The sequence below is a fragment of the Cryptotermes secundus genome, unplaced genomic scaffold (assembly GCF_002891405.2).
Source record: "Cryptotermes secundus unplaced genomic scaffold, Csec_1.0 scaffold635, whole genome shotgun sequence".
NCBI classification, from domain to species: domain Eukaryota; kingdom Metazoa; phylum Arthropoda; class Insecta; order Blattodea; family Kalotermitidae; genus Cryptotermes; species Cryptotermes secundus.
In genome coordinates this window covers 787656-809207 of record NW_019733328.1, presented here as the reverse complement: position 1 = coordinate 809207, position 21552 = coordinate 787656, and the positions used below count along the sequence as shown (strand labels likewise).

Here is a 21552-nt window from a genome sequence, read left to right as displayed (position 1 = left end):
TTTTATAGTCTGAATCTGATTTCTTTATTCACTTTTGTTATCCTTAGTACGAGGGTCATACTGAAAGTCATGAGCAACAATTTTTTGTAAAGTAACATGTTTTATTATTGACAAACCAAATACACCACCTCAATCTACAGACCTTTTTTTATTTTTCCACATAATCGCCACTTCTTTGTACACATTTCTCCCAGCGTTCTGGTAGTTTGAAAATTCCCCTTCTGTAAAATTCAGTTCCATCCATCCGAAGACACTGACACACTGCTTTCTGAGTTGCCTCCCTTGTCTCGAAATGTTGTCCACACAGCTGATCCTTCACAAATCCAAAAAGATGGTAGTCGGAGGGTGCCAGATCAGGGCTATAGGAGGGGTGTGGAAGAACTTCCCACTCCATCTTTGCAATTGCTTCCAATGTGAGGCGAGCGGTGTGGGGGTGAGCGTTGTCATGCAGGATGATGTTTCGTCCTGGACGTTTATTGCACAATGCACGACGGAGCTTATGCAGCACCCGGACATAACGAGCAACATTGATGGTTTGCCCAGGTTCCAGGAATTTGGCCAGAATAAACCCCTGTGCATCCTAGAAGACTGTGCCCATCACATTCGCAGCTGATGGCACTGTCTTTGCCTTCTTTTATGATGGAGAATGCAAATGGTGCCATTCCATACTCCTCTCGAAATGGTGAAACCAGCTTTCGTCACCTGTCACAATATAAAACAAAAAATCATCGCCTTCGTGTCAATATCTCTGCAGTAGTTCTGAGGTGATGGCTTTTCGCTGACCTTTGTGGTCTTCGGTCAATAACCGCGCGACCCAACGAGCACAAACTTTCCTATAGTCCAAGCTTTCAATCATCTCCTGTACTGCACTGTGCCCTATTCCAAGTTTTCAGGCTATTGTGACCACAGTCCCACGCCTGTCATCTTGAATGATCTCATCCACTCTTTCCTTGTTGTGTTCATTTGAGACTGTTCGAGGACGACCGCTCTGAGGCTCATCTTCGATGCTGGTGTTCCCATCTTTAAAATGTTTCACCCATCTTCGAACACTGTTCACACCCATGCGCACACTTCCATAAGCACACTGAAGTCTCTGGTGAATTTCTGCAGCAGGGATTTCCTCTTTCACAAGATATTCGATGACAGCACGCTGGCGAAACGACATATCATTGTCGACCATTTTGTTAGGAGTGATACTGGTCACGTGGTGCAGACTATTGACATCACAAGACACTCAAGGTTAACACAACAGCTGGTTCCACCTACCACCATACTCTCTTTCATCTGCTGTTCCCAGGTTGCATGCAAAAAGAAGTTGCTCATGACTTTGGTATGACCTACATAGATGTAACACTTTTAGTATTCCTAACCTCCATATTCTCACTTTCTAGCTCTTCTTTTAAGTTTTTAGTGGTTTTGGTAGCCGATTCCAGTTCTAAAATAACACAGTTCATTTCTAAATTTGAACTTGCACAAACCCGGCTATCGTTTTTAGGTAATTCTTTCCTTTCTGTTATAGTATTTATCATACCACCAAAACCATAAACACTGTCCAACATTTTTTCTTCTTTTCCATCTTCATAGTTGATCTATTTTAATTCCTCTTCATCCTGCTGTAGTGATTTCAGTTGTATCAGGGCATTGTCAAGTTGACTTTTCATTTGAACACAGTTTGCACACGTTATTACAGTATTTATGCCATGATTTGATAAAAGAGCTGGAGCATACTCGGTACATGCCATCACATCATCCGCCACTCTACATAAGCCCAAACTTGGGCAGTAAAGTAACTGCCGTTATTTTTACCCCATTTTCTGCCGGTGAATTATTGAACGATAATGTATTTTGGATTATGGTAGTTTGCCTTTAGAGTTAGAGTTCTATTATTGGAAATTTTTTGTGTTTCATTAAACACCTTTGTTTCTTTCACATGTGACCATAAAATCTTGTAGTGTGTAGTGCAAGATTGTCCTTGGTACAATATAATATTAGTACAGGAAGAGGAAACAGGGATATTGCGTACCAGAATGGATTTTGTGGCTGGGTGGCAGTTGGACCAAACCCTAGGAGAAGGTGCCTATGGAGAGTAAGTACTGGATTCGTTTCATTTTTATTTGGCATTCATAATTGCTACAACAGTAACACTTAAAACAAGTCACATCATTAAATACATTATTATTGAAATCCTTTTGCCCAAATGCCTAAAGGATTTGAATTTGTTAACAATATATAATCATGCTTCACATAGTTAACATGTAATTAAAATATAACACACTATCAAACCAGATAAATAATCAAATTAGGTATAATATGTAAATCAAAATGCAAGCCAACCATATGAGTTCATCAGGATAATTTTAAGAGTATTACAATAATTGAAGAGTCCAACATATGACCATGTCAATCATCGAACACAACACATTAAGATACTGCAAGCAACAATTTGTTGCAGTTGTTGCAGGCATGAGCAGTTGGTAAAAGGGAATTTGTAAAAAAAAATGTAGTTGGCTTATGCAATATGTGTGTGAGCAAACAGTTACCTAGTGAAACATAATGTTATTGTGCAGCATGTATGAAGACATGTTTTCAGGAAAATACATTGAAAGCCCCAATTTAGTGCAAAGTTCAGTAAAACACATGCAGCATTTACTGTGTTTTGGATGAAATGTAGGCAACTTGTTACTTACGGTAGTTATCAAAAATGTATTCTGTAGTAAGACTTGACTTCACATGACATTTTTACTCAGCGGTCTATCAGACTTGCTGTTTGTGAGCATGTCACTTGGATATTATGAATATGGCTAGTTTTCCCCTTGTAGTAATAGAAGACACATGTGATAGAGTAATAGGCACACGCTAGGGCACACTGGTGTCACAATTAAGGCCATGTAACTAGGAAAACATATGTTAAGGCAGTGCATGCTGTATAACATTTATTATAAACTCACTACACCAATCTTGAGAAATATATATATGTATACATATACATACAGTGTGTGTGTGTGTATATATATATATAATATTACTGAGGGAGGTGGGTTTGTATTTACAGTTAAGCCAGATAGAAAATCTGCCATGGACTCAGGAAACTTTCGCAGTTATACCTGACAGATTTGAAAAGGAATATTGGATCTTCCATGTTCATATTCTATGACCTGAATTTGAGCTATCCGACATACGTATTTGTACTATCACATTGCAATTCATTGTAGCTATACTTTGCTTTGAAAATAGAAGTCAGTTTTATTACACATACATACATATATTTATTTCACATTTCACAAGTCCAAAATACAACGAACATAAAACTGGAGCATAACAAAAACAAAACAGAAAGACAATACAGAGCTAAACAAATGCTCTAACTAATTATTTACTGTATGCTCCAAAGTTCAATAATATCCTTTTGTGGTTGTGTTGTAGTGTCCATTAAAAATAGTGATATTTTTATAGGTAAAGTTGTCCCTGTGAGGAACTAATTAACCTTTATCGGACGAACGTCATCATATGATGTCGTTAAATGTTAGGGCAGCTGGCCGAATGACATCATATGATGTTGCGGATTCCACGCGTGTAAGGTTTTTTTTTAAAATTAAATTAAAAAATAAATTGTTGTTCTATTTACATGATTTTTGGTCACCACCTTTATAAGGATACAGCCTTCCCTCCTGCATGATCTAATATAATCTAGCGACGTCATATGACGTTATCGCCAAATGTTCGGAAGGGTTATAATATTTTTGATATGCGTCATTGAGAGTGTCGAAGATGGTCCGAATTTTCCATAGTCGGTCATAACTGTCAGCATTTCTGTCAGTTTCTGTACTGTTGTCTGCAAAATGTAGAAAACGAAGAATGTGAAGAAAATGGTCGCGTTTCATTGTGTTAGAGTAGAAAGGCATGGCAAATTGTTCAGCAGTCGACCAGTAGTCCTTTAGTGTGTCTCTAATGTCATGTCCCATTTGAATGATTATTCATAGAAACAAACATCTCANAGGTGATGACCCTTCGTCCGCGGAATCAGAACTCCAACTTTTCCTCGCCACTCTCAGAATCGGTTGAATAGCAGTCCAAATCTGTGTCATTGAACAGCTGTTTCTCAATTTCAGCATCTTCCATACGACGTCGTCGTGTGGCCATGGTGAACTATATGGCTCTCTAGCAGTGAATGATTTACTGCCAGCACAAAATCTCTCTGTGCTTAGACCATGACCAGAAGCCATAAATCATAACCTCGTGCCCACATATACAAAAATCTCATTCATGTCTTGGCTGAACTCAGTATTTGCTTCAAACATGCTAGATGATGTCATGGGTGGCTAACCTTATATTGCGATGTTTCAAAATCTTTACAAACACAGTGGTTTTGACTGCAATGAATGAACGAATGACCGATCTGGCAACACCATATTCCGAGAATGTACTCCTGTGTCTTTCTAACAGCGAGCGATTTCAGATGCCCACAGTCCTGCATACCGACATGTCCCATACGATAAATAAGCTTCAACAAGAGATAGCATTGTATGTGAGGTCGCCACGTAGGACTTACACTGCTAAAACGCATGGTGCAGAAAATGTATGAATTTCGGGGAATTTTTTTTTTTTTGAATCAGTGTAAAAATTTTTTACAGATATTAAAATCTGTAAATTAGAATATCTGATTCTGTATTCTTTCTAGATTAAAGGAGCGTTCATTTCGTTCGTTTATCATAAAAAATATAGAAATCACACCATTTTTAGAAACATGCTTACAATTTCATTGCTCTAGAAGGACGGGCATTTAAATAAGCTCCGTCCAGCTGCCCCTCCCATAAACTAAATGGCCCTGAAGGCCTATGGGGAAGTAGATGTGTGGATTCACGTTTTCTTGACTTCTGCACTGGAGGAAAACAGTGGAAGTGCATTATTTAGTGTTTATAAACATGTTATATGGAATTAATATTAGAGTCAATTTTACCGACCACACAACATATTTTTATTATTATTACACTACATGTTTTGACCTCAAGAGGTCATCCTCAGGTGTACGAACACAACCGTATAATTACATGCAATGATATTTGTCTTTTCACTTATTCGATCCTGTATCTTATTCAGGCCCGCGCTCAATAATATATCAAGTTCCTCTCACAAAACACAAGTTAAAATATTATTCTAAATGTCAGAAGTTAAAATTTAAAATTTGCGAATCGAATTTCAATTCAGATCACTAGTGTGCTTTCACTTTCACTTATACAGTCACTTCCTACTTATGCTCATCACTGCGTCAAGTTCACTTTAACTAGTTTTAATTATATTATTGGTTAAAAAGTTCATGAATTAAAGTTCAATTTTATTATATTGCACTTTTCACTTTTTGGAGGTCTCACTGTTTTTCTGCGTCCTCTGATGTTGCTGGATCTGTACAGTCCTTGTCATGATGGCTACTGGTAACTCCTGTTATTCCCTTATGGCGACTGACTCCAGTTACTCACTTTAAACGACTTGACTCCTGTTACTCCCATTTGATGACTGACCCCACTTACTCACTTTAGATGACTGACTGCTCCGGAGAGGTAGAAGTCCTGACGGTTCTGGGAACGCCTGGTTTCCTCTCCTCTGAAATTTTGGTGATTGGCTGAACCTAAAATTTGGGTGTTTCTCTCATTTGCATTCAGCCAATCCCTAACAAGATCCATGTTAATTTGGGCCCAAGTACAAGATGGTCCTTCTGACAGCTCTCAAATAAATGAAGGTACGCTAATGATCGCTTGGTACGCCCCTCTGAAAATTATTGCGACTTGTATCTGTCATGTCTCAAATTTTCGAAGACTCACAGTGTCGAAGTTAAGCATTGAAATTCCCAGAAAACACAGCGGGATACTTCCTGCTCCGTTCTGGGGATTTCAAGTGACCTGCAGCTTGCTTGTCCCTCAGAAAGACCATATGTCGTTCTTGGTGTCTGCTGGTGCTGGGGTCAATTCTGTATCATCTTGTGTTAAGAGTAATACAGTTCGTTTACATGTAGTACATTGTAATTAAGAATGTAAATCAACAACATTGCTGAGGTTCCTGCATAGTGCGGTTACAGTACAATCCCAGAATTTGCCTGGAAGGACAGAAAAAAACTTCAGAAACCATGGCAGTGTATCTGATTCCCTGGTTATGATTTGAGTTGACAACTTCAGACCACAGGTTATCAGCATTAACGCTGTGTCAATCTATTTAGCTCCTGTTTTCAAATATTTGAGAAAAAGATTGTAGGTAATGTAGACGAGGTTGGAAATTTCTTTTCCCAGCCCACTGCATTGCTTGCTCTTATGGCAGATGTGATTAAATTTCAGGCACGTATAAGGTGTGGGCCTTCTCGGCCCTTGCACCGTGACCTACAGTGGTATATTGTGCTCCGAAAATTTCAGGCATAGTAAATATGTTCATTCTTAATTTTCTAACCTCAGATATAATATATTGTCGCGTATCGGGCGTATCTCGCGACAAATAAATTCTCGATGTATTCGGTGGAGCGAATTTTATTTCACATTCGCACTTACAATCACCCAAATTAGAGATTTACGATTACTGCTATCTGCAGTATCACAATTATTACACTCCAAATGCCACAATACAACTGACTAGTTGCTGGCTAACTCGGCGGTAGCTCCAGGACTCGCTGACTGTCTCAGTACAACTGACTGTGAATAGCCTTCGCTGCTCCTTATGTAACCTCGATCGGACCATACGGAAAACGGCCGCGTAATAGGCACCCTTTTTGCCTGGCGCTGTGTTGCTATGTAACGCTAGCGGAGGTAACCGCTGTTACTATCGTAACGTCGCCGCTGTTGACTCGCGTTGCCTAGCGACCGCGATATCCCTCGGTGACGTCACCGCGGAGGGGAGTGGCGGGGCGGGAACTCGCCTATTACCGTAAGAACGCGAGCGTTACGTTACCGCCACGTACCGCTGGGGAGGTAGGGGTCAACTTGTCACAATATTGTCCAAAATTAACATAGCGTTTCTATGCTTATGATGTATGCTTTTCCTTTTGTATTTTTCGGTTATAAATTTCTGACCTCAGGATTGTAAATTTTTGTGAATATCTGGTTTGAAAACTGCTTGACTCTAGTAGACAAATACTTACCTTTGATTGTTTGCTTCTCAAGACAGGCTGCTGTATAGTGACAAATCCTTTCACCCACCTCCAAATGGAGTAACATTTAAGTTTCTGAAATGATGTATGATAATAGATCAAAGAACTATTCAGCTTTCATTGTGGTTTTCTTTTTTCTTTTTTTCTTTTTTTTAAATAAAGTGTGAAATATCATGGTGGCCATATAACATTTTCTGAGGCTTTTGATTTGATGGCTGTGGCTAATGAACCATTGGAGCTGGGCCTGAAATTTGGCATGGAGCAAAACCATAAATATGCATTATTTAAGGACTGTTTGTAAGTCAACAATTATAAACACGATACCAACGTGCAACTTGTCGGACTTAATGCATAAAAAAGTATGTACTTAAGTAACATGCTTCCAAAAAATAAAATAACAGTAACAATCATAATAGGAACTGAATTAGCATAGTTTGTATAGCAACTGGGCTATGGGCTGGATGGCTGTGGAGTTAGGGTTTAGTTCTTGGCATGTACGAGAGATCTTTTTCTTTTCTGGAATGTCCAAACTGGCTTTGAGGCCTACCCATCATCCTATGCAATGGGTATCTGGTGGTAAAGCAACTGGGGCATGAAGCTGACCACTCATTTCCATCTAAAGCCAAGGTTAAGAGTAGTGGGGCTATACTTCCACTCCCCCATATGTCTTCATGGTGTGGTCATTAGTTAAAGCCCAGGGATAGCTTTGCCTTTTAATAATCACGATAGATTGTAGGTTAAGAGATTGTGCAATAAAGTGAGTGCTCAATCTTCTTATTTTTTTTTTATTTTTTTGTATTGTATTAAAGAGCCTGAAATTTAAAGAAAATCTGATTAGGATTTCAGTATACAGTGCAGCAGATTGTCTTACACAGTCTGTCCTTAAGATGGAGAGGAATTAAAGCTTTAATTTCATTGATATTTTTGGATATAACAGGGTAAAGTTGCTGATACACAGAAGTTCAGGAGAGCGCGTGGCCATGAAAGTGATCGACTTGGAAAAACATTCAAGTGCACAAAGCAACATACGAAAAGAAGTGTGCATACATCGGATGTTAACACATCCTCACATTGTGCGCTTTTATGGCCATCGTCATGAAGGAAACTTGGAGTACATCTTCCTTGAGTTTCTGTTGGGAGGAGAACTCTTTGACCGCATAGGTGAGTATTCTTCACAATCAGCAATTAAAAGAACCATTCATAATGGAGCTGGTCAAACTGGCATACATCAGTAACCTGGATATAACATTTTTTCACATGATCTGTTACACACAAGAATGATTGAATGTTTGGAGTCTATAATTTCTTATGTTTAGGGTGCTAAAGTAAATATATTGACTTTTCATGGATCTGCAGGTTGCCTGCATGGGTTGTATGATTTATGACTTCTCCATGAATGTGTTAGGTGTATTGACAAACAACTTTGTAGAGCACCTGTTGCTCATCCATTCTGTATGTGTGAAACAGCTGGGCAGATTTACATTAATTTCGATATTCAAGAGTTTTACAGAAAGGAAATTGTCAAGCTATTTCAGCTCACCATTAGATCAGACAGTTTTAAGGAGCACTTTACATGAAGACCTGCAGGTGTGTCTGTGTATAGTATGAAATGGGAAAATGTTTTGACCAGAAGTAGTAGAGAAAAATTAAACATAGTATTCAGTATGCCTTTTCTATAAATTTTTACAGTTTTCCATAAATTTAAATGGGCAATTAAAAAATACTACCGCAGGAGGCCCCACAACAGCGATATTTAAATGCCCGCGCTGAAGGGTTAAGTGCAGCCTGGCTGTCAGATAGAATGTAGACGTTCATATTTCTGTAGTTCCTATCTAAATTCTCCATAATACATGCCTAAATGGCATATACTTTTGCCTGGAATGTCGTGTAGTGCCCAAGGCTGAAACTAAGTTTCTGCCTCATGCCATTGCAGTACACTCCAGCCCCAGTGCCCTTATTTATCTTGGAACCATCTGTGTACCAGATCAGTTCCCCTTTTCTATTGGGCCAAAACCTGTTTTCCCATTCACTCCTGTCAGGAAATCTCTGTTAATTAATTGTAACTACGACTTGTAGGTTGTTAAATAAACCAATTAACAATCTGAACAGCGTCTTCAGTAGACAAAACATGTTCAATATATTTGGTTTTCCTGTTATTGCTGGCATGGATTATAAGCAGCATGATACCAGTGCAATTTTACCGACACTTGTCCGTGTGCGACACAGAATTGCTCCTCTGAATATCAGGCAAGTATAGATGGCATGTATGTTTAGTTTTATTGCTTTTTTGTAGTCATGGGAATTCTGACATCTGTGGAGGCATTCCAGACTAACATTTCTTTGTCTGAAGTAAAGGCTATTATGTACATCATATGCAACATACCCTATTAGCAAGATTTGACAGACGTCATTGATTTAAGAAACAATTTGGGTCATAAGTTTTGAATGCTGTGACTTGCAGGCCTCAAGGTGTTCAAGGAATGCTGGTGTAATCTTAAGTGGACAGTAATGTGAAAAACGATTTGTTAAACCCAACGAAATTGACTGGTTACATGAATATTTTTAAAAACACATCATCAAAAAGATTTAGGGTCTTGTAAAATTTAAACACATCTTCAGCATTAAACTGTTTAGTAAAAACTTCTGCAATAAGGGATACTTTGTGTGTGTGTATGTGGTTTTGGGAGAAACTAAGATTCTCATGTTTCGTTGGTCAGTCAGATTGCCCCTGGCCTTCGCCATCACATTCATTTCTGTCTTCAGTCTTCTCAAGATCCATTACCAAGATTTTTATTATCTTCTGGACATGTATGTGTTTTGCAGTAGAGCCTCCTCTTCGATAAGGAAGGGGTCAAGAGGCCAGTCTGTTTATGTAGGTGCTACATTTGTTACACCGTAGTTTCAGCACGAGTATATCCACAGCGTCCCGATCACTATGGACTCTGCGCACCCTTTGTCACTGCACTGTACTAAGTAACATTTATACAGGATATACAAAGGTTTCCTGTTAAGGAAAGTTGTGGTTTGCCTTTCTGGGGTGCCCTTATTTGCCCTCAGTGCAGACCACATAGAAAACTACTTCCAGCAGTTTGTCCATTGTTGCATGCATACCTTGCTTAGTGATGGTTCTGGTATTGTTGCATGTTTACACATCCCTTGCCTAGCAGTGGTTATTTCTCTGGCTCCATTACTCCGGCTCTCATATTGGGTCGGGTTGGTTTTATAAGATAGCATTTGCTATTTACATGTTACGTGTAAAAAGTAACCAAACCTTTCATTTGTATTTTCCAGAACCTGATCATGGCATGGCAAACTCAGAAGCTCAGAGATATTTTAATCAGCTACTTTCAGGAGTGGTGAGTGAAGTTCATTTTTCTCTAATATTGTATGCTACAGATTAGAATTTGTATATCTAATATCCTAAAGGGTTCTGATTATGGTGTATAACACTGGTGATTACTGGGTTTTGGGACTTTGCCCATCATCTGGTACTGTGAAGAGCACATTTCAGAAACTCGATCTGTTTCTGTCCTCAGGTTGGTGGTGGGAAACACCTAACTTGCTTGGGTCTGTTAGGAAAGAGCTGAACTTAATCACTGGATAAAACATTGTGTTCTAGTACTGGATGTTGGACAAAATCCAAAAACCCAGTAATCCCAAGACTTTTTTATCTGTAATATTATCGTTACAAAATGCATTCACGCATATTAAACCTTGTGTAATGACATTTTAAAACTTACAAATATTTGCTTTTAGAAAATGCACACCTTAAGGAAAATTATCATTAAGAATTGTGAGGCTACAGCATGTAGTATTGTTTATTACTGCATTTGCCAGTCATTCATAAGGATCTTACAAACAAATGAATGAAGATTTATTGATTGTGAAACTGTATAGCAATCAGCGTAACATTGTATCCCAGGCTGTAGTTCACAAATTTAGTAAATCCATTTAGTTCACAGTCTATGCCTCTCACTCAGGGCTTCCGGAATGCATAGTTTATAGACGGGTACCAGTGTTTCCATCTTCAGTGTGAATGAGGTCCCACTCTTTATTCTGAAGATGGCAACAGCAGGTTCCTTCAGTATGGTTTTATTTATCTACCGAACTACACACCATGACATTCCAAAAAGCTGGAATATGAATGTCCTTCACTGTGTGAACCCCATGCCTGTTTACACGATTGTTGCTCTTTATTTATTCCTGACAAAGGTAAAGTTGTCCCAGTGCTTAATTAAGCACTACACCCAGAAGATGTATAGGGGAATGGAAGTACAGCTCCACCATTCTTGACCTCAGTGCTAGATCAAGGTGAGTGGTCAGCTTCAGACAGTAGCTGCTCTACTGCCAGGGAAAGAGCCCAGGGTACCCATTTGATAGGAGGCAAGGTGGGTCCCAGAGTTGGCGTGGATGCTGTGGGGAAGAAGACTCTTGTCCCTGCCATGAGTTGAACCCCGGCCATCCAGCCTGTAGCTAATTGCTGTACCAATTGAGTTATCCCAGACTCTTCATTTGTTGCTGATGCAACACTGTTTTAATGATATCTGTGTGGAACATATGGCAACTGAACTAATTCTTGCTTGTTGTGTGTTGATAATCAGGAGTACCTTCATAGCCGTGGCATCGTACATCGTGACCTGAAGCCAGAAAATATTCTACTGGATGAACACGATAATCTAAAGATTTGTGACTTTGGATTGGCCACTATATTCAGGGGGAAAGGAATGGTCAGTAATGGTCATACAGTGCATGTATAATGTTGGAGCATATGTGTGGTTCTCTGGTTTTGTGGTACTTTTCAGAGGTTTTGCAAAGTGTGGCAGCAGGTCAGTAAGTGACGGGCTTAGCAGGTTTTCAGATAGTCGCATCTCATGAGCACATGTGCGAAGTCACTAGGTGCAGATCTTGTAAGGGGTTGAATATACTGACTGAGGTTCTTGGTGCTGTTCCCCAAATGGAGTGGTAGGCTCTCTATTGAGCCCAAACAGTATGCATTGATGGTACAAATAACCTGTAAAACTTGGTTTAGCATTCTAGCAACTGACACAGAATCAACTAAGATCTGTGTGGCAGGGTCAGAACAGTCCAGTATCTGGGTTATTGTGGTTCGAATCCTGGCGAAGACAAAGGGTTTTCCTCTTCACAACTGTGTCCAGGTGGTAGATACAGGGATGGGGGGGTTGCGTGGAGGTAAAGCAGGGCTTGAAGCCGGCCATTTATTTCCATCTAATGCAGAAATTAAGAATTCCTGAAGCCGTACCTCCATTCACCCATGTCTTTATGAAGTGTATGGCAACTTCTGGCTATGCCAACATGTTATACAGAAATTGTACAAGATTGAGACAGAGTGTTGCATCATAGTGCTTGCTTAATTTTGGGAGGTCCTGTGCTTCAGTTCCAGTGTCATAAGTGGGTATCATATTTCATCATTTCAAATTCACATTCTCTCATGGGCAGGAAATTTGTTTTAATGAAGTAAAATTAATTTTTTCCTCCCCTCCCAAAATTTTTAATATCTGATTTTTTTTTATGGAAATTGCCTCAAATTCAAATGAGTGTATAGAAATCTCCTTAGATTTGGTTTTCAGTAACTGCTTGCTTATATATGCTGGTGTTTATTACTTTCAGTATCAATACAATGTACGTTAATACAGAATTCAGTCATCGTTTTTCAAGTTTGTCACATATTTTACATCTGCCATAGCTTATAGGAACCCCATAACAGTTGTGAATTTCACTCATACTATTTAGTTCTCATATTTGTTCATTCATGATACAGGAATTTGGCAGTTGTAGGATGAAGGTTTTCTGACGTATTTGTGCTCGTGTCTGGAACAAGTATTAACAGCAGTTCAATTTATTTTTAGGAACGGACTTTGACAAATCGTTGTGGAACATTCGCATATATGGCCCCAGAGGTCTTGATGCCACCATACCATGGCGAACCAGCCGATTTGTGGTCGTGTGGTATCATTTTGGTCTCCCTGTTAACTGGACGTGAGTACCATTTTAGGTATCTGTAGGACTACTTGGTGGGGGTTGTAACTGCACTGTTACATGCATGTGGTGCCCAACATAAGCAGGGTAGTGACACATTTATCTAGTTCTTGCTCTTATCCTGAGATGTGTATTCCAGTCTGTTCAGAATAGCTTATCTCTGTAATGAACACAATGGGTTCCAGTGACATATCCCTTGTTTCTGTGTGCTATTTATCTCTGCTTGACAAATTCTAGCTAACATCAAAACTATTACAGTTGTAAAAGGTGCTACAATGTAGGAACCATGTGACCTTGTTTTTTTCTTTTCAGTGTATTCCAAATATTTCATTAAGTTTTGTTTATACCAAGATGGGGCCAGCCACTTATGCTGCTTTTTATATGGTTATAATAATAATGTCCTTTCACTTGGGAATCCCAGAGCTCTTAGGGGGAGAGTAAAGTTGCAGACAGCTACAGGCGATCCCTAAAGAGGCACACTAGGTCTCTTGTTTCCAGTGATGGCTAAGGTGTTGGGAGTGGTGCAGCACTGTAGGAGGGTGGTACTTTGAAGGTGATAAGGCCCACTCAGTTGCAGGCATGTCCAAAAAAATAGTTCCAATAATTTTGAACAGACCACATATGCTACTCTTCTTCTCTCGTAACTGTTTGTAAGAAAGCAAGACTCCCTCTGCATGCCACAAGCCAATTAGAATGTCGCAGTATACATATGTTAAAAACTGTCACAGCGGAAGAGATTGGCTTGATGTTAATCACTTCATGTAACATTTCTATCAATAGGTAGTATCAGGTGTTTTGAGGGGAAGAAACAGGCTCTCAACTGTCCATACCTGGGGTCATATGAAGGTAATCAGAGTAGGAAGTACTGTGCATTCTTTACACCTCCATTTATAACGAAGCAGCGTTGACCTTTCTAGCACATATTCCTGTGGCAGGGATTGGCAGTAAAAGTGTTAACTTATGAAAGTTATTACTGTAATTACTTTGCTTGTAAACCAACTGTAGAGAAATAAGCAGAACATGTAGGAACAGAAAGTTGGTACTGCAGTCATAGAACCCTCAGACATTTAGATGCCACTGAGAACTTGATGGGAATGGAAAATCTTGTACAAGACATGGGTTAAATGAATACATAGCACGACAGTTTCACAGTCCCATATTGCAGCATGGAATAGTAGCCTAACTAGCTCCAGTCTGAAGGAAATCTTATACAGGGGTTATTGATTTTGGATCATGAAATTTAATGTTAAATGAGGGAAAATCTTAAATTGAAAAAAAAAAATGTTAAATGGGTATTCCACTGTATAGTGAAATCCTCATTTAATGCATCTTTGGGGATCAATGAATTTGAACACTATATTGAGGAACATAGTAAAAGGAGGAAATTTGGTACTGAAGTGATTGACTTTTTATCATTGAAATTCAGCATTAAATAAGGAAAACCCTTAAATTGAGGGATCTAATTACCATACTGTATTGAAAGTTTGGAGTGTGTTATTTGTAAACAGCATTTCAAATTTCCATTGAGGTTATGTGCACCATTTTGAGGATAGCAAGTGAGAACAGTGGTCCACTCTTTAGTATTCTAGCTGTAGGTTATATTGGCTGTTCCTGAAGTTAGTTTGCCACCAAAGTCAGGAACAGTGTTCCTTTCATAACTGGTAGCGGCATCACAGCATGAAGGAATGTTGCACAGTTGCACATTGTGGCTGTATTGGTGTTGTATGCACAGTAGCTTACTTTTTGTATAATTGTGTTCAGGGAAGTTGATAAGTGTTTAGCTCAGTTTTGTTTGTGCTGGTAATGCACTTTCCTAGATCCCTATTTGCCTATGAAAAATAAATATTACACATGTTAACTCATGTCGTCATTGGTTTTATGTAATTGCTAAGCCTGTCAAGGCATGTTCACTGTTCTACAGGGCACCACCATCTGGCTTTATCTGGCTCTTTAAAAGCATGAAAAAATTTGGCCACTGAATGGATTTTCATTAAATATTATATATCGGAGATCTACTAAAATTCCTTTCCACTTTCCAATTTTTGTAGAAACTAGACCAAGATACCATTACTTTACGCTAGAGGTCTACATGTTTCTCTGCATGACTTGAGCATAACTGTGTAAGTACTTACCAGAGTGAAAAAGAAAATTTAAATACAAGTAGTCAAGAAAAAGAAACATGTTCTGTATTCGGCACATTTCTGCCGTTTGCAAGATACCTGAATAATTGGGATGCTAGGGACAATTCAAAATCATACAGTGATATCATTTCAAGTGTTGCATGCATGCTGGGCATAACAGTGTCATCTGACTTTGAGCTTTTCCATTTGGAAGCTGAATCCGAAGACATCACTGAATATTTATTCTACGAACTATCACTACTTCTTGTAGTTGTGTGCCCATACAAAGAAATCTGGACCACAGTTTGTGGAATAGCTTTTATTTTCATGATTTTTACTTACACTTAAAGACTCGAGGTTCTTGCAGTCGCCTGTTTTGCTTTTATGATTTTTTGGAACCAGCTTTGTTTTACCGTGGTCACTCAAAAATATGTGATGGTTACATGCTCCTCGTCTTAGCGGCCTCCGTAGTCTAGGGGTAACGTTTCCACCTCATGACTCAAGGTACGTGGGTTCAAACCCAGCGGAGGTCGTGGAATTTTTAAGGCCGGAAAAATTCAGGGAACAAGTCTTCCGGGAGGGACTTTAAGCCATGGGTCCCGTGTCATAGATTTACGGCACGTAAAAGATCCTCATGTCTCTAGGAGACCTCTGAGCAAAATTAAGTAAAAAGTTTCCCGCCCACGTAGTTTCCAATGCCTGCGGTAGATGGGGAAGTATCAGGTACCACTGCCAGTAGAGGGGCCGAACTCGCAGGCTGAACGGGGCTGATAGCGAGCACCAGTACTGGAAGGGTATGGCGACTGGTAGATATCAAAGGGGGACATACAATAGATCAACAACTGGTCGCGGTGCATGGGAAACCCATCCCCTCCAATAATGAATGGATGAATGAATACTCCTCGTCTTAGTCCCAGTCCTCTTCTTACCAGGGAAAGGAACATGACTGGGACCCGAAACCTGTGCATGTAACAGCAGAATAAAAAATTTTCCCTTCCTGAAAGAAACACTTTTCATATTTAGAGAAATCTATTATTATTCTTAAAAGTGAGCATAATGGACAGGTATTATGAAGTTTGTGTGAGTGTATGTAATCAGTATTTATATTGTCCATTGAAATCACCACTCGTATTAGACAGACATTTGGAGTGGATTAAATGCTGTATCTCAAAATGACTTATGAAAACTTCTTGGATGGAAATTCTCCAGTAGCAGAGCTCATCTCTCTCATGTCCTCATCGTACGTGCATAGCCAAAAAGTAAAGTTTTCTTCCTTTCAGGGTTTGAACATGAGAGGCTGTCACATCACTTTATGGAGATTCAAACTTGGCAATTTGTTAAAAATGGCGATCAAGGTTGGGCAGGAAATGGCTCGAAGAAATATATGAAGTTCAAGGAAAGTAATGTAATATATATTTTTTATTTTGTTTCAGGTTTACCATGGAAAATTGCATCTATGGAATGTAATGAATACGTGGCATGGAAGGATGGTAAAGCAGGAGATCTAGAACCATTTGTAGAGTTGGATCGTTTGGCCATGGACTTGATACAGAGGATACTTGTGCACATCCCATCTCGCCGTGCAACTTTAAAGGAAATTAAGGATCATCAGTGGTGTAAGACAAGTTTTGACAAATTAGGTAAGTCCACTAGAATGTATGCAATTATCTTAATTTTGGCTTGTAGGGAGGGGTGTTACTTTAAATTTCTGGTCATGTAAGATGATAGATTGTTATTTGGACCAGATTCCAGAGTTTCATGTTGCATTAATTGGGGCAGATATTCATTAGAATGGACTTCCCCCTCCCCCCACATTTACAGCTGAATGCCTTAACTGCGTGTGTGAACGTCATTCAGCATGAACTCATAGATATCAGTGGTTAGTAAAACTATATTACTTATGTATAATGCCTTCAGAAGTTCTAAATTTCGTTGCTTCAATGGGGAATGTGGCTGTTTAGTAGTGAATGTGACGTTGATATACTTTCTTTTCTCCCCTTGTTGTGTAGATGCAAGGCATTACATTTTCGTGACTTACCCTATAAAAGGCCATGGAGGCCATAGGGTTGTGAGATGTTGAGGGTCCCACATTATCTAGACATTCGGCTCACAGATGGTAGTAAGGTCAGCCCTATGCACAGGCCGCCCTTTACCCCTCCCCCCCATGAAGATACCTGGTACTCATTTCTGTTAAAGGCTGAGTTGACCCCAGGTCCATACTGTGGCTGGAAGGATTAGGTCAGTTTAAGAAATCCACCTCATTGGGACTCGGACCCCCGACCTTCCAGTTTGTAGCATAGTGCCTCAACCAGCTACGCTACCATCTGTGTGAAGTCAGTAATCTTGATAAATTTTGTCACATTAATATTTTCCTGAGCGTAATATTCAAATCCATTGCTCCACAAAGAAACCATAAAAGTCTCAGTAATATTGTATTTCTTTGTAGTTGCACTGTCCTACATCCTGCTTAAGTTCACTTTGTAACAGCATTGGGAATACCTCTGTGGTCTAGTGGTCAGAGTTCCTGGCTACAGATCCTGAGGTCATGCGTTCAATTCCTGGCACTACCAGATTTTCTGAGAAGTAGTGGGCCTGGAATGGGGTGCACTCAGCCTCTGGAGGATAATTGGGGATCTATTTTAAGGAAATAGTGGCTCCAGTCTAGAAAAACTAGATTAACGGCCTTTGGGATCCATTGCGGTGACCATGTGACACCCATTATCCGCAAAAGTCTGCACTAACTTCGCCGACTAGCAGTGGTGTGTCAGTCAGTATAGTTTGCTTGCAGAGTATGGGCCAGTGAGTTTTTTTTTGGGGGGGGGGGCATTTGACAAGTTTTTCTTGTGTGTGTATTGGTTATTGATGTTCAGAGCCACTTGGTATCAGTCTTTGGAGACAGAATTTGTGCCAGTATTTTATAGCAGGGCATGCAGGTCATCTTCAAAGCATTTGTCTTTTCTTTGGTGGTGTAAAAAACTCCATGGTTTTAGTCCACAAGCAAACTATACCGACTGAGCAAGTGCCACTTGTCGGCAAAGTTAGTGCCAACTTAGTGGGTAGAGGGTGTTGCGTGGTCAGCGTAACAGATCCCCACGCCCGTTAATCTCGGTTTTGTAGACCGGATCCTCTATTGTCATGAAAGAGCTCGTCATTTATCATTGCCTCGCTGAGTGGACCCTGTTCCAGACCCACTACTTCTCAGAAAATCTGGTATCGCTGGAAATCAAACCCAGACCTCTGGACCTGTAGGCAGGAACTCTTGACCACTAGACCACAGAGGCGGTCATAATAGTGATATATGTTTTTTAAAATGTTAGAAGGGAACATAAGATTTACAACTTCTATCCTCTCACATAACTCTCTCCAATTATTCTGTGTCATAAGTGATTGCAAAATTTTAATATTGAACATACTTCATTGAGAGAATTTTGTTTCAGGATCACCAAAAAGGGACATCAATTCACCAAGAGATGAGCAGCATAACAAGCGCTTTTGCTCTGGGAATGAAGTATCTTCAGTCTCTCGCCCTGGCGCAGTACATGGTGGCTGTTCTTTGGATGACTCGGTGGCCAGACTGAGTAGATCTCAGCCAGAACCAAGGTTAGAGCAGCACAGTGTACCAGTTGAGAGTGTTGCTGCAGCTATGCAGAAAGAAAAGGGGACGTTGTCATTTTCACAGCCAGCACACCTTGATGATATGGTGCTGAATTCACAGCTCCATGCTACGCAGCCATCTACACAGACTTCCAGTCAGGTATGTAGTGCTAAGAGAGCTCTGAATCTAATAAATTTGTTTTTAGAAATGGGTTGAAGTCACTGTGCTTTTTTTTTCTTTCCACAGAATACTTTCCAAAACCTGGTGCGACGCATGACACGCTTCTATGTGTGTACAAACTACGAGGAAACAATTGAAAAAATATGCAAATTATTTGATAAATTGAATTATACCTGGAAAATTGCAGCCAAAGTGGTACGTAATCATCGATTTTCACTGATTGCTTGGGCATGCCTGGTGTGCATACAGTTCTCTCCTGTGTCTTGCTGGTCTTCTGTTTCTGGGTCATACTAGAACACCCGACACTTAACCATTGTTGCTGCCACTTGAAGTTACTTAACACACCAAGAGACTTGTGGACTTTTCCATCCCTATGTGGAACCATCTTGGTTGAAAACAGAGCATGTTTCTTTTCTCATATTTTGCTGTCTACTGGGATTTTTGGTGTCATTTTGGCAGTTTGATTTGCATGTCATTCAGAACTTTGGTCAGAATGAATTTTACAGATTCTGTATTTTTCTTTACTTTGCGCCCTTCCAAATCATTAGTTGTCAGTCCTCACATTTTCCGTGTTTGAATTCATTCCTGAGCTGTAATTTATATATCTGTATCTTATTTCATCTGTAATGTGTTCCTTTTTCTCTTGAAGTTACTTAACGTACAAAGAAACCTGTGGTCTTTTCCGTTCCTGTGTGCAGCCATCTTGCTTGAAAACTGAGCAAGTTTCTTGTCTCATATTTTGTTGTCTACTAAGATTTTTGGGATCATTTTGGCAGTTTGTTTTGCTGGTTTGCATGTTCATTCAGAATAAATTTTACAGATCCTGTATTTCTCTTCGATTTTGCTCCCTTCCAGACCATGAGTTGTCAGTCCTCACATTTTATGTGTTTTATTTCAGCCCTGAGCTGTAATTTATATATCTATTTTCATCTGTAATGTCTTCCCTTTTCTCTTGAAGTTACCTAATGCACAAAGAAACCTGTGGACTTTTCCATCCCTGTGACGTACTGTAACATTCTGTAAATGGTAATGACATTGTAACTTCCTTTTTTTCAGTTAACAATTACAACCACAGATAAACGTGACATGAAACTGGTTTTCAAGGCCGCTGTTCTTGATATGGATGGTGACACATTGGTCGATTTTCGACTCTCGAAAGGATGTGGCTTAGAATTTAAACGGACCTTTCAGCGCATTAAGGAAAGTTTGGACGACATAGCTTTGAAAAGGACGGTAACTTGGCCTAAAGCTCCTAAATTGGATTCCTAAACTGTATCTTTTTATCTCATGTTCATAAAAATGAACATTATTGTTAGAGGTTATATAACATTAATATATCAAATTGTTATTTAATAGATTGTAGCCGCCCGCTGACATGGAGCTGCCACGACTATTGCTCGAGATGAATTCTTTATCTCATGTATACGGGTGTTTCGGATATGGGAGTGGAACACACTTCGGGGTTCATGAATCCAGGGTCTCCAGAACACACTGTGTATTGCAGTCTTAATTTAAAATTCCATACGGTAATCAATCTTTATATTATTCCTTCAAGCTAGCCGCTGTGTCACACTTAACCTTTTTACACCAATTTGCCCCCAGCTTGCTGACCATACACGCCACTCGCTGGCTACCCTCCTGTAACTCCCTTTACAAGTCCACCAGTTGTCATAAAAACAAGAAAATGAAAAGAGAAAGCCAAGGGTCGAGCCCAGCATCAGTCCTACATTTGTATTTTTTTGAGAGGCCCATCATAAACTTTTTAGGTCTTCAGGGCACACGAGCAGGGAACCCCAAGACCCCTCCTGGCCGGTCATGCACAACGTCAGTTCATGGGTTTATGACACTAGGAGCAAACTGGCGGCGTTAGGGACAATAGTGACACCCTTAGCCTAAGGAGGACAATGTTGAATTACAGCTAGACGGTCCCAGGATGGTATCTTGCCAGAGGAGGGTCTCTCAGGGTGTGAAACAATGCCTAAATTGGTCATGCCCTTAATTAAATAATTTTAGTGAGGGACGTACAGTTACAAGATGTAATTACTTACTTTCAATAAAATTTATTGAAAGAACTTTCTTGTTTTTCTTATACCTGGATTTTTTTGATATTGAAAGCCTGTTCATTCTTTAAGGTGGCTCAACTTACTCATGGAACTGAACCCTTCTGGAAGTGCCACCAATTCTGCAGCCACTTAAGAATTTCCCAGCATTCTATGGAACCCGAAGGTTCATTACCGTGTTCACAAGTGCCATCCACTGGTCCCTATACTGAGCCAGATCAATCAATCAATCTGCTGAGCAGTATAGCACACGCAGTCACAGGCGCAAGACACAACACAAAGTACAATACACACGAAAGTAGGAAGAATGCTCCGATAGAGGAAGACAGGTGTGACTCACGTATTGAAATGCGACGTAGGGATGACAAATCCTGAACAGTTTTAATAATTTTAATATTTAAGATTTATCAATGTGTATGATGGATATATATTTTAGTATAATGACAGCAGGGCATGCAGTGAAATAGTTTAACG

The 21552-nt window shown here is 39.7% G+C and overlaps 1 protein-coding gene across 1 annotated transcript; it reads left to right on the top strand.

Moving 5' to 3' along the window:
• The first annotated feature begins 1324 nt into the window (after positions 1-1324).
• On the top strand, positions 1325-21204 carry LOC111868040 (serine/threonine-protein kinase grp). The gene is made up of 9 exons (XM_033752907.1): positions 1325-2086; positions 8064-8287; positions 10418-10482; positions 11728-11853; positions 12994-13123; positions 16677-16883; positions 18681-18997; positions 19085-19213; positions 20075-21204. Exons 1-9 carry the CDS (start codon positions 2028-2030, stop codon positions 20285-20287), a joined length of 1470 nt encoding a protein of 489 aa, XP_033608798.1. The 5' UTR covers positions 1325-2027; the 3' UTR covers positions 20288-21204.
• Positions 21205-21552: the final 348 nt, after the last annotated feature.